At 35.3% G+C, this 14,250-nt stretch overlaps 1 protein-coding gene across 1 annotated transcript in view; it reads left to right on the top strand.

Moving 5' to 3' along the window:
- The window catches only part of LOC139695439 (heterogeneous nuclear ribonucleoprotein U-like protein 1), a 57,343-nt gene extending 46,946 nt beyond the window's left edge, over nucleotides 1-10,397 (top strand). The window contains exons 17-18 of the mRNA XM_071594225.1: nucleotides 1,189-1,396; nucleotides 6,668-10,397. Coding sequence (XP_071450326.1) covers nucleotides 1,189-1,365 — 177 coding nt within the window. The 3' untranslated portion in view covers nucleotides 1,366-1,396; nucleotides 6,668-10,397. The remainder of the gene's footprint in view (nucleotides 1-1,188; nucleotides 1,397-6,667) is intronic.
- The last annotated feature ends 3,853 nt before the right edge of the window (nucleotides 10,398-14,250 follow it).

The following is a 14,250-nucleotide window of genomic DNA, read 5'->3' on the forward strand; positions in this document are numbered from 1 at the left end:
ATTCAGATGGAAGTGAGAAGCTTCAGCCACTAGGGTTTGGTTATTCATAGGTGTGTCGGAGGTCAAATATGTAAAAATGTTGCCCGCAAGATATACAGCAATTTCCAAAGCTTGAATGACCTCGGAACAGGAAAATTCTGCTCCTTATTGATCGGTGTTTAGCTCAATGATCAAAATACATTGGAGAAATGCACTTTTACAATATTTTCCTTTAAATTATACCAGTGAGCTCCAATCACTGGATATAGGTATGATACACCCATTTATAGTGCAGTAACGAAGAATGATAATATAGAAATTCTTATGTCTGGAAGATTGTATTAGGAATATAAAGGCAATGAAATTGAATGTATGGGATACTTAAGGGGTTTAGAGGCTTTTGCTTAAGGGCTACATGGGTTTAAAAGCAAGCGAAGATTTCTGCAATTTATAATTGCTTTAGGAAGGCTGAATTTCATGTTGATTGTGATAAAGAAATTCTGGTTGAAGTTGTTCATGATGAGAATAATACTATAGATAATGACTTCAGTAATTAAGCATGTAAAAGTGAAAAATTCTCCATTTCCCACATTTTACTCTTCTTTCTGGGGTCCCTATAAAAGTGCTATTTAGGGGTTTTACTGTACATCTATAATTAAATATAATTTTTGATTAAAGTTAGTTTTACTTATAACTCTGCCTCTTAGTAATCAGTATGATTCCAACATGGCACAAAATAAAGTAAGTGAAGGATTCAATAATTTGATCTAGTTTCATTTTTAGAATAATATAATTAAGTAGAATTGTGAGTATAAAATGATTTTTATGGATAATGTAGTTCATAACTCTAAAAGTGCAAAATTATACAGTTGTTGATATTATGTGAACCTCTTGGTGAAAAAAAGAATAATTAGAGATCCCTGTCATTTATATAATTACTAGACTTCTCTGTAAATTTTGTTTTTGGTTACCCTTCAGTTTTATCAGCTAATTTGTATGTTTTAATTATTAATGCTTGAATAACAACAAAATTTGAAATAGTAATTACATTTTTTAGTTACATGTATCAACAGATCCTTATTGCTTTGAATTTAGACCTCTTAGTGCTGTTCGGTTTTGGCAGAGAAAATGCATATAGGATTATGGAATTTTTTGGCAGCTTGTAATTATATGGTGAAGTGAAATGTGCCCAACCTCATACGAATTCAGGGCTATCCATATGGAAATCAGGCATCTTCTGGGGGCAGTGGCTTCTGGCAAGGTTCTGGTTCTTTTGGAGCAGCAGGAGGTGCTGCAGCAGGTGCGACATCAGGAAGCTATGACTATGCCACACAGGGTGCTGCTGTAGGGTCAGGTGCCACAGGCAATGTTGGCTATGGGAAGTAGACGCCAATAAGAGCAACAATATCTGCTGAAGGCAAGTGTGTTCTATTGATGCTTACTGGTCTGTTGGTCTGCTAGTTTCTAATGAGGCTTGGTTTCAACTATATGACAGCTTTACTCTAATCTGGAAGATGAGCAAGCAGTAGCAGTTTGAATTGAGATAGGAATATTTTTACTTAACTTTTTATTTTTGTATGAGTTGAACCAGGTAGGTGGGAGAGAGCCTGAATATTCTCTTATGACTTTTCCTCTGGATTTGTGTGCTTCTTACCTTTGTTTGTATTAATATATTGCCCTTGCCTGTGTGTTATGGGTGGCTTTATGGAATATGTCCCCTCATGTATTTCTTTTTTGTTCTGTGCTTCTTAAAAAAATGTGATTTCTGTGAGTGCCTCTTTTACATACCATATTTTTTTGAGTACGTTCACTTATGCATTGAACAAGAAAAGGCAATAAATATGTGATAAGTAATAATAATGTGATCGTAGAAAAGGATATTTAAGATTAATGGCCAATTAAACTGCTTTGAAAACATCGAAATAAAAGGTTTGGAAAGGGCAAAGTAAATCAATAAAATTCCTGGAGAAGTTGTACAGAAATAAGATGCATAGAAAAAGGCAGTGCACTCAGAAATGATGTTCTTAGATTGATGAGGAAAAAGATATCAGTTGATTCTAAATTTAAAAAATAGTTTTCTGTGAAGCCAGTAATGACATTGAATCATCTCTTTAATAGGATGCTGTAATGAACTGATTATGCCTCCCTTAGATTACATTAGTTTGGAGCATACTAGAGGACGAAAGGCCATTACTTCTTGTTAAATAAAACTGGATTTAAAATCACTGATTAACCGGCAAACCTATGAAACATAATTGTGTTGCAAAGTTTTCAGAATATAATAGAGAGGCATTGACTTAATTTTCCATTTAACCCATAAAAACTTTTTGTTAGTCAATAGCCAATATGAAAATATATTAGATATGAGTAGAAAGAGAATGTTAACATCTGTCAACTTACAATTTTTTGTTTATGCTATCATGTCATTATGCTGTCTGTTGGCCAGTTGACAGTGCCTTTTTTTTGCTTGGTCAATGGATTGGGTAAATAGAGGTCAATATTAATTGGCATTGATACTGGATACTTGAAGGAGCGATAGTAAATGAAACTGATGGAATTGGAGCATCGGAGTGTTGATGATATAATCACCCATCGAAGGAGAGTATAAAGACACATATCTATGAAGCCATTCTCAAGCTTTCCTCTAAGGTCATAGTGAGACTTGAATCAAAATTCTTCTGGAGTGTCTGGAACCACAAGTGCCAAAAAGGCAAATTGTTGGCGATGCAAAAACAAACAAGAACAACAGCAAATTATCAGCAACAGCTAGTTCCTACACTTACTTAACATGTTTAATTTGTAGATGGGATGCAAAATTCATTTTACCATAATTAAGCACCCCTATCATTTGTAGAATGAAATGAATTTTAGCTGAAAGATCAGTTTGCTCCTGTCAAAATGGTAATAAATGACACAGAAGTCTTACACAGAGGATGTAGTTACCCTTGATTTCATTTGCAAAACCATGGCCTTTCAGCTGATACTTCTAGTGCTTTTGGATAGTTATGAATTTATTTCGAACTTGCTCTGGAATATAATTATTTGTTTTCCAGGTATATGTCGTATTGTATCCATTTTGAGTTCAGCTCATCCCTATACTAATAAATCAAAAGAGAGATGGTACTTTTTTCCACACTTTATTTTACAAGTCGACCGGTTTCGTTGCATAGGCGACATCATCAGGTCTGACCTGATGATGTCGCCTATGCGACGAAACCGGTCGACTTGTAAAATAAAGTGTGGAAAAAAGTACCATCTCTCTTTTGATTTATTAGAATGGATTTCCACAAAGTGAAGCCTGAAACCATCGAGTTTATCATCCCTATACGTTCATCCATATTGCAATCTTACATTTTTGTATGGTGTCTATCTTACTTTTTTCTCATCTACAAAAAAGAAAACTTCAACCTGTTTTTAACCAAATTTTTGAGAAATAATCCTTGAAAAAACAATTCATAAAAGCCATCTGCACCTACATCGTTTCTTTTATCTTGTGTGTGATAACAGTTGCATAAAGCATTATAGGCATCTGAAGACGAAGTGTGGATATTAATAATGTGAAATTGAATTGGTCAACATCGAAGAATGAGGCTTAAAAGCATGCATATCACACTATTAGCAATGATTTCATTTCATTTCGTTATACATGTGAAAATTAATTACCATAAGTAAGGCCTTCTCAGTTAAATACATAGCCCAGCTGAAAGGGTTTAATTTGATTATATTGCTAACGTTGCAATAGGTGTACCAGTCCAGGCTACTCCTAATTTTGATGCATTGCTAAAGTTTTAGTTTGTGTAGTAAATTGTAGATTAGGGAATACCTAAAAAAATTCCCCTGTCAAATATTGTGTCATTTTATTTATAAGACTACCAAACCTGGGTTATACTAATTATCTGGCTGTTGATTTTATGTGAGGAAACATGTGTGTCTCAAATATCATGCTTGCTTAATGTGCAGGGTAGTGATTGTATGGGGCTGCAGTGATATCTTTTGATATTTTTCGTTGTTAATATGTACTTACTCCTGTTCTTGGTGGATAATTGTTAGCATACTAGCTGCTCTTCTTTAAAATTCAAGTGTTTGAATTGAAATTGAAAAACAAACTAAAACCTTAAGTTAATGCATGATACTGCTGGAACATGGTGCTCAGTTACTGAAATAATTATACTACTCTATGCAAAAAAGTTCTTCCAAATTCTACTCTACTACCTGATGTTAATATTTGAACTAAAGGGAACCCGTGTATATTGGTAACTAAAGGGAGCCATTGTTTATTTGTTTAATTATTAATATATCGATTCAATTATTGTAATGTCTTAATGAGTCCTGACAGCCATGTAGGTGTGTTTGCCATAATGCAGGAAAACATTAAATTTAGGTTAAAATGTAGACCTGTTAAAAAATCATCCAGTGTTGATTTGCACCATTTTATATTAAATGTTGTGTGTGATAAATTAAATTCCATAGAATCATTTCAATTGCTCATGGGTTACATGTGAAGTCGCCTTTTTTTTACTCTAGTTACCTTATAGACAGTTGATTATTTTGATGGTTGAAAAGTGCTGAATTTTTTTGGGATATGGATAATTAAAAGCCCTTTTTAAAATTGCCATAAGTTGTACTTAGTGGACTGTAATAATGTGTGTGTGGGTGATTGAAAATTAAACCTTACTGTGTATTACTACGTATTGACTATAATATAAGAGAGTGGTGTTTGTTTGTTGTTGAATTAAGCCTGCTAAATCTTTGATCAACAAGTTCATTCACATTTATACCTCTGCATGTGAATTCACATCAGGGAATGAAAACCATAGTGATTTTGGTCTCTTATAATTTTAATGTGTAGCTATTTTAGTCAACCAAAACCAATACTATATTAATCATCATTCCATTTTCTATGTGTAACCATAGCCAATGTGGGAATATTTTCATTATAGTTATGGTGGCACAGAACTCAAGTCATCATTGTTACAATTTTTAAAACTGATGCTGTGAGTGTATTATTGGAAGTCACTGTTGATAGTTACTAACCTTAAATAATCTGGGTAAGATCTATAGGAGCTTTGTGGGCATTGCTCTACAAGAAAGCCTTCCAAGAAGGACTTCCTTTAATCACTCTGCATATGCTTTAGTGTCTTTTTAATTTAGAAGACAGCCCTTGTGTGCTCACATTGTTGCCCTTAACCCTCATGGATAGAGAATATTCTATTTATTAATGTCCTGGTGCATAATGTCTTGTGGAGGAGTACTACAGATCAATTATTTGTATAGCACATATCTGGTTTTACTGCATGGGATGATTTAACTAATGTAATGGTATGCTGAAATGTTGGCTTAACTTTTGCTACAATTTAAGTATCAACGAAAGAGATACATATGGTGAACAAACATTTAAAACAAAAATAGTTTTGCATGCTATTAACTTAATTTTATATAAATGAAATATAATGATTAGATGATAGTCTAGCATTAAAGTAGATTTTGGATGAACACATTTTTAGCCTCACTTAACAAGACAGAACCTGAAACTCTGCTATAATAAACTCTTAAATTCTGCTTAATCTGTCTCCTTCATCATTTTTCTCCTACTTACTTGTTTGCTTAGATTTCTCCTCTATTTGATGCTGATATTACTGTTTTCATCATTCCATCACCAATCAAAGGCTCTGCATCATTCTAATTGTCTATGACAATCTTCTTTGGATTTCTCCCATCAGCCCTTTCTCCTCCACCATGCCTAGTATTTCTTCATTTGTTTTTCTCTCCATTTTACCTTTTGTTCCCCCCCACACCCATAAAACCTCCATGCTATGCCTATCTTTTAATTTGGTGACCAGGTGTATAAGCTATATGAAACCTTACACCATGCCAAAGTTTTCAATCATCTATTCTTGACATCCTTACTCAGCATCCATGCCATCAATGGCCTTCTTCTGTGAAAGCTCATTTGCCTTGTACAATTTTTCTTCTGATGTATACACTAAATTTTTCCGAAAACACTACCAATGTAGGTAAACTGTGCCACTTACTTGAGTTTTTGCCCTCCCATTTAATTTAACTTGCGTCTTTCTTGAAAACCTCAGAGCATTTTTTTGGTTACAATGATTCTCATCCCATGCTCTCACTCTTATTTTATGATAATATGAAATAAAACATTAAAATATATACCCAAAGCATGATTAGCATAGTATGGTATACATGTAAATACTGATTTGGTTACTACCGGGTATTATTATTTTCTTAAAACATTGTGATATTTATGGCCTAATTTCTTTAAGTTAGGAAGTCTAGAAGTCTGCAGCATGTAAAAAGGTCTTTCACAAATGTTTGGAGTTTGGAATATCCATTATGCAAAATGGTCAATTTAAATTTCTTTTCTACCAAAGCTTAAACAAATGCAACTAATTTGCCTTACTGGCTGATTGTTTTCAAGTAGGTAATTGGTGGATCTGACATAGTATTTATGGTCCCTGAATTTTGGTTGAATAATGGTTGCCGTAATTTGATATACTTTGGTCAATCATTCTGGTTTGCTATTCAGTTTTACTATCCATGTAATGATCAAAATGTTTTCTTATTATGGTTATGGTTATTTTTCACTCCATGATCAATATTGAAGTCAGATTTTACTTATTCAGTTAAAATTCATAATTTCTGTATTAACATTAATTTTCCTTTCTTCCAGTACCTGCAGCGTTGATTTGTTTGGATGACCTGCCTACATTTTCGTCGGCAGTATGAAATAAATTGCAATCTCAAGTGGTCTCAGTCTTATTTTATGATTAGGCTTTAAAATTAAAAATAATATGTACATTGGCCTCCACATTTTTGTTGTGATGTGTTACTTTTTCATGTACATTGGAAAAGAATTTTTTAAACTGGAAAATGACAAAAATGATTTGTATGAATAAAATATTGTAAACTCCAGATACTTCAATCCACTTCGGTCCAGAGGTGAGATAAAATATGAACCACTTTTTGAGAATTCTGTACCATGTTATTATTTGCATATAGTTTTTCTCATATCTACTGTGGCTTCACAAAATCATCAGAATCAAAAAGGGGATTCTAGTGCTTTTAATTTAATTAGATGTGAGATTTGGGGTAAGGTTTTGTAAATTTTTGAATTATTTCAAATTGAGCTTGTTGTTTTTATGTAATGTAAATATAATTCTCATTAATTAAACTATTTGTGTGAATTTTAGATATTATTCATATGTATGTGAAGTAAGATTCATGCAGTTTAACTGATGAGTTGTCGCTGCAACTATAGTGTATTTTCTATTGAAAATTTGTTTTGTATTTTCGGTTGCAGATTTTCTAGTGTAATGTACAGTAAGTACATTGACTTCCACAAAATGTTGTTCCTTTTTTTAATTTTTGTATACTTCAGTCCAAGTATTCTGAAGGCTTTCAAATAAATATGACATTATAACTTCACAAATAATTTTCAAGAAAGAGCCAATTATTTGTTTTCATAACATACATAACTACGTAATTTTGTGTAGCATGTTACATGCCTGCTACAAACTATAATTTTATTAAGTACATTTTATTATACCCTTATCATATAGGCAGACTTGGGGAAGTTTCTTGGAAATACTTTTCATATAAGTTATGTGAACTACATTGTGAATTAATTTAAAAGTTGCTTCACAAAATTGAATTGGCTCTCCAAAAGTAGCTTAAAAGTTAAGTTGTTAATTGAAATCATTACCCAAATTACTGGAAGCATTACTGTAAACAAGTATGCAGGGTTGCACAAACATATTTAGAGCACATTTAATATAAAGTTATTGATATTTAAAATGTCTCTGGAAATATTGAATGAAGTATATAATACATATTTGTTAAGTCCCAATCTATTACCAATCAGTAAAATTCAATATATCCCACCAAAACATTGCAAAATGTTTCTCCCTTCTGGGATCTGAATTTGGGCAATTATAAAAAAGTATGTATGCTTGTATTGTGCTAATTAAATTATATTAGCAGTGAGTGAGTTTAGAATATATCAACACTTTTTGTCTACAAAATTTTATGATAATTCTGGTTGTATAATTTACTTAACATACCTAAAAAAATAATTGATTTTAAGAATATTTCATTCTGACTGTGCCACCATACTGCCATTCATGTTATCATTTGAATGAAATTCTCTTGAGCATACATTAGGTGATGATGAAAAGTTAATCTTATATCTAAAGGCAGTACATGTTCTAACTTAATGTCTTTAAATTGTATTTTTTTAAAACACTTCCTAAAGTTGGAATAAAACTAATACAGTTAGTTAAAAGTGAGCCTAACCACAACTTTTCAGCTTACTACGATAAGTCTATTACTCCCCAAGTCTGTATATTGGTTATCTTAGTACAAATTTACAATGGACTTCGTCTTATAATTTTCTTTGGAATGTTTGCCATCTTAAATTGTTACGACACATTTCTAAGTCTATCAGTCTGATTTATCATTCTGCATAATATATCTTAGCTCTTGAGGCCACCTAATTATGTAATAAGATGACTATTTTCAATTCACACATTTTAAAGTATTTGCTGCCACCGAATAAACTGCAGTATTTTCTAAATGACCATGTCTAATTGGATGTGGGCAAAAGGTCTCCCGAGCATTGCCAGTGATATACACTACAACCCTGATCCTTCTTTTTGTTTGGAGATGGCAAGTAGGTCAATGGTTATATTGTCGGAGTGCATCTTAGATGACTAATTTGAAGGCAAAAATGAATGGGACACTATTCGTTTGTGTCTAGTTTGAATTGGCCTATATTAAATGAGATATTATTAAAAATTAACTTTGTTTTATTTTTTGATGACATAAATGCTTTGGGTATATTATATCTATGCAAATGCCTGTAAGCAACAATTGTAATACTCTCAGTTGACTATTTGGTATAAATTTTACCAATACAAATTGTAATATTAAAAAATTACCAAATGAATAATTTGAGAAAGAAATTTACTAAACAAATATACTTCAGGATTGAATAATATGAATACAATTACTAAAGGAGCCATTGAGTATGATGAATATAACATCGGAATTAGCTGTGCATTTTTATTTTAATAAAATACATATTACTAGTCTTTAAGTTATTTTGCTGCTGAGGTGTTAGCTTCCTATAGCATATTCAGGTCCTTCAATGTATTGTTTATTATTGTTGTCAATTTGGCATGCTTTGTTTTGTAACGGAAATAGTAACATGCAAGTAATCCAAATATTTTTTACAATGTTAGTGGAACGTTCATGGTTGAAATAGATTCTGTTTCCTAAATAGTTAGGATTGAGGTCTTATTCATATAGCAATATAAGTGGAGTGCAAACCATATTTTGAGTTTTATCAGCTGAAATTCGCTAAAAAATTGAAAAAGTGCCGAGTCATCATGACCAACAACTTTTGCTATAAGTTCCAGTCCCTGCCATAAATTATGAAATTAAGCATGCTATAGTAATGGTTTTTTTGAATTTATATTGGGGGTAGCTTGTTGCCCACTAAAAGAAAACTGACATTTTGAGTGTAAATGTGGTCCCATCTGGGTGTATATTTGTGATAGTGTAATTCTTGTAGTAGCTGCACATTTTTAACTATTTTTAAATATGTGTAGGAAATAATCACATTTCTTGTAAGTACAAAAGAATGGAGACTTAAATATGCTGGTGTAATTTGAGGATAATGCAATGGTCAAATCTGTATATGGAGGGTGATTATCATGAAACTAAAAAAGCTTAGTGTAGTGACTGGTTATTTTTATGACATTTTATATGTTTAAATCATGTGAGAATGAATCTTCAAGCTTTAAGTTATAAAAAATTCTGGGAATTAGTATTTCATGCTGCGGATTGAAACCCCACAATCTCTGAAACCAATGTTGAGAGAGAATTTTTGCCTGTTAATTGTTACATAGTCTTGAGAAATGAAATTGAGTTATTTTAAAACTTGCCATTGGAGATTTCATAGCAAATATTTGTTAAAATGATATACATGAGGCATCTGCCTTCTCCCACTGGTGCCTTACTGGGAACTGCATTGTGTGGAACTTTCAATATTGATCCATTTAAGTTACTGGAATTTATTGAAATTTTATTAAATTTCTTGATACTGTAGAAATATTTTTTTTTCAAATCCTTAAGGTCCTTCATGAAATATGTAGTATTAATGTGATGGTGTTAAGAAAACTATTTAGTTGAACATAAAGTGATTGAAAACCCAAATTATGGAAGCCTTTGGAATTAAGGAAGGTTGCTGTAGTATTGATCGATCAAGTGCAAAGTATGCCATGGGCTGATGACAATGTTTGTGTACCTTGGAATTATAACAAAAGCCTTTGAAGTCAATGATTTTGAAAAAGACAGGAATATCTTCCATGTGTTCTCATTTAATTTGATGAAATTAGAAATAAAAAGGGTTTGCCAAAATGTTGTATTTATCATTGTGACAAGCAGAAAATGTTTTACCTAATTGGTGCAAAATGAAATTAAGTTTAATTTTAAGGTTTGCTGACTTGGTTTTTACTTTATTCAGAGGACAAATTACTACCTATGCCTACCAACTATGGCTTGATCAGTAATTATCAATCAGTAATTAAGGCAAATTTAAATAATTTGGATTTCATAATTTGCACTTAGGTAAAGATTGTTTCTGAAAGTGCATCTCTACAGCTAAAATGACCCTTTATTTGTTACATATCCACCTCTTCACAGGTAATACAATGAACATTTTGCTAGAAAATTTGATTCCTGGGCAAAACTCCTGTTTTCAACTTTTGAAATAAAAATTCCCCTTGTTATGTGAAAATTTCTAAAAATATATTTTGATATAGTGGTTTATATATTATAACGAATGTTGTTTAAAATGTTATTCATAGTTTCTAATAGGGTTGAGTATTGAAATGCTGGGAAGGGAGGTCATAGATTAACAACATGATATAGGATGGAAAGGTGGGGACACATCCATTTGCTTTGTGATGTCACAAATTGTGGCTGCTTTCTGAATTTCTGTTAGTAGTTGACTGGAATGATAGGATAAATTCCAGTGCAGTTCATGCAATATAAATAGAACCCTTAATGTGCAAAAGTATCACTTATTTTTATGCACGGCACCCTGAGAAAAATGGCATAATTGTTCACACTGTTTGATTTCAAACCAGTCTCGAAGTTCCATTCACCCTTTCATTTGCTCTTCTATTTTTTTAGTTGCCTGGTATGGCATTCAAGTAATTATTGACCATATTTTCATGAAACCTACCACTACCACCCTTGATTTACTTGGTCATTTATCAAATACAAATAATACTTACTTTCATTTTCATATCCCTGCATTTCTGAAGTGCCCATATAATTGCCTGCAACTAAATCCTTTCGTTTACTTCCTTTCGTTCCAAACTTAAATTTTGAATGAAAGTTTTGAAATATTAAAAGAGATACTTAATTGTTTTGAAGAATGTAGAATATTTTGTCCCCCTTTCAATTAAATCTTCCCCAGGGAGAGACAACATCCCCACCCTCTACGGGAGAGAGCCACTCCTTTGGGTGCCCCGCCCCCTCTCACCCCGGCTAACCCCTCCATTTCTTGAGGACCAGCTATCGTCCACGTCAGGACCCCTCCCCAGTGTCTCCCCTAGCGGAACAGTGACCGCCTCTGCCACTCTTGAATCGTGCCCTGTCACAGCTTACTTCGACGTATGGGCCAAAGGATGACATCATTGACCCACACTGACGAAGGTGAACCGTTTCGGACGAATCTGGAGCGATGGAAACTGTGCCTCATGCGAAACAATCCTGCTCTCTCAGGTTAAATTTCCACGGATCCCGGTCTGACTTAATCGGTCCTTCACGAGACCGCTACCAATCGCCTTTCCAACCGCCAAAGCTACTAAGGCGATGAGAAATCTTCCGCGTTGTCAGGGCGATCTAATTCTTCCCCACTCAAGGTGGCCTTGGCCTATGCGCTGGAAGGGCGCTCGCCTTGTCCAAGCTGGCCATGGGGCGCTTGTGGTGGTCCACGGCGACCCTCCGGAAGAGGGGCGCATCTGACTCCGCCCCTTTCACGTAGAAGGTTCTCAGCAGAAGGATGTCCAGGGGCCCCAACCTCCCGTCTTCGTGCATTTCGGAAACTCGGGCATAACGACCGCACTCCAATATACAGCGAAGATCAGAATTCTGCACCACTTGGACTCGAGCGAGACACGTTCGCGACGCTCCTGACCATACCGGCGCTGCGTACGTGATGATAGGCAACACTCGCGCATGGTACAGTCGACGCTTCTTATCCATGCTCTGGACAGGCAGGCGATTAATCGGCCGGAGCCGACTAAGCGCCACGAATGGCTTCAATACGAACACGAAACGCTTGGGAATGCCAAAGGAGTTATCGGTCCATCAGCACTCTGAGGTAGAGAACCTTGGATTCCCACGCATCGGCGCTGTGTGGACGGTCTGCAGGGGGCTGCAAGCCCCCCGGCGACTGGACCCCATCATCACCGACAGGATAAGGTGGCACGATCTCCCAGGGAGAAGGCGGAAATACTTGAGAACAACCTCGAGTAGTTTCTTGCCCAACCATGGGAACGAGGAGTGAATTGAGGAGATCGCCACATCGGAGGAAGCAGAGGATACTGCATCTGAAGGCGCCGCGAATGTTCCCGAGTTACGGCAAAAGGATGCCATTGGGGCAATACGTCACCTCCACCCGAGGAGAACCCTTTTTCTGACAACATTCCCAATATTGTCATCCGTGAACCTTCAAAAGCGGCGGTGGCATACCTGACCAGCATCATAAACGGCTGCGTTAGGCTATATATCCTAACATGCATGCCACCAGACATGCATACCACCCTATAGTCTGGACTTTGCATCCAATTGCTACCACTTGTTTCCTGGGGTGAAAAAACATTGGTCGGAAGGCACATCCGTGAAGGTGATGAGGTCAAATGCTCCCTCAACAATATGGCCCTGAGCCGGTATGCTGGGCATACAAAAACAGTCCCAGTGCCTACAAAATAGAGCAACCAAACTGATGATTACGCAAGAAAGAGAGGAATATTCAAGCTTTAAAATAATTCCTGAATTATTGAAAATGAATGCTTCTTTCCACTTCTGAAAAAAATTTATAACTTTTCTTTTAGAATTACCCTCACATTGCTGAAAATAGTAGTAGATTGAAGGAATAGGCAACTTACCCTAAACTGTACATATCTCAGATTACTCAGGTGTGAAAGTTGGATGGAGAGTTGGGATGGATGGTGTTAGGAAGTCCAAAGAACGTAGGAAAGATGGTTACAGAGCATTTTGATAGGGGATGGAATGAAGACAGGAAGTATGCAGAATTAAAGAGGGGCTTATTGTAGTATGTAAGTCAGGTTGTGTTTTGTTACAGTATATGCGATGGAAGTAATGTAAACTTAAATGGAAAGGGAGAAGCAAATATTTTTTATTTTCTGTGCACATTTTAAGAATTTATCAATGTAGTGGATATACAAAGAGGACAAATTTAATGAACAAATTAGAGTAGGGTGGAGTGAGAGACAATTTATTGCTTCAAACTTGCATGTAACTCTGAAAATACAAAGTAAGGGTGGAGAGTAAATAATGAGTAGAAGAGCAAGACAGGGTTTGTGCTTTTTAAAACTCTACATTGCTAGGGAAATGAAGAGAGATTGTGGTGCTAATAAAATTAGGGAGGGAGCTGAGGGGGATCGAGATGGTGCGGGGGCTAACGTCCTGGCTTCCCACCCTGAGGGCGCGGGTTCAAATCCCGGCGGTGTTGAATATTTTTCAGAGGTATCTCGATCCCTAACTTGAGGTGCTTTGTGGAGGGCACTTTGAGTGAGTACGTCGTCCGTCGGATGGGACGTTAAGCCGCGGACCCCTTGGCGCCTTTCGTAAAGAGTAGGCTAATGCCGACGCCGGGTTTCTCTCCACCCTTCATCCTTTCCTGTCCTTCCCCTATGGCGCAAATGACCTTAGCTGTCGGTCGCCTCCCCTCAAAACTACTACTACTACTAGGGAGCTGATAAGCTCAGTTACATTTTTTGGTGACCACAATAATTGGATGGACTCCCAAAAGATTGCAGACAGTATTGAGTTGGTAAATAATGGTGAAACTCTTACTTTTAAGTCTCATAGCTGTGTGGTCACCCTACGTAGTACTCTTGGGTACAGCTAGGTAAACTACTTATTTTTGTAGCATATTTAGGCTCATATTTCCAACTGTTTTGGTAGGTTGTCAACCTCTTGCTTAGTTAAATGACA

This window comes from Hetaerina americana, unplaced genomic scaffold (genome assembly GCF_022747635.1).
Source record: "Hetaerina americana unplaced genomic scaffold, ioHetAmer1.1.p SCAF_6, whole genome shotgun sequence".
Classification (NCBI taxonomy): Eukaryota; Metazoa; Arthropoda; class Insecta; order Odonata; family Calopterygidae; genus Hetaerina; species Hetaerina americana.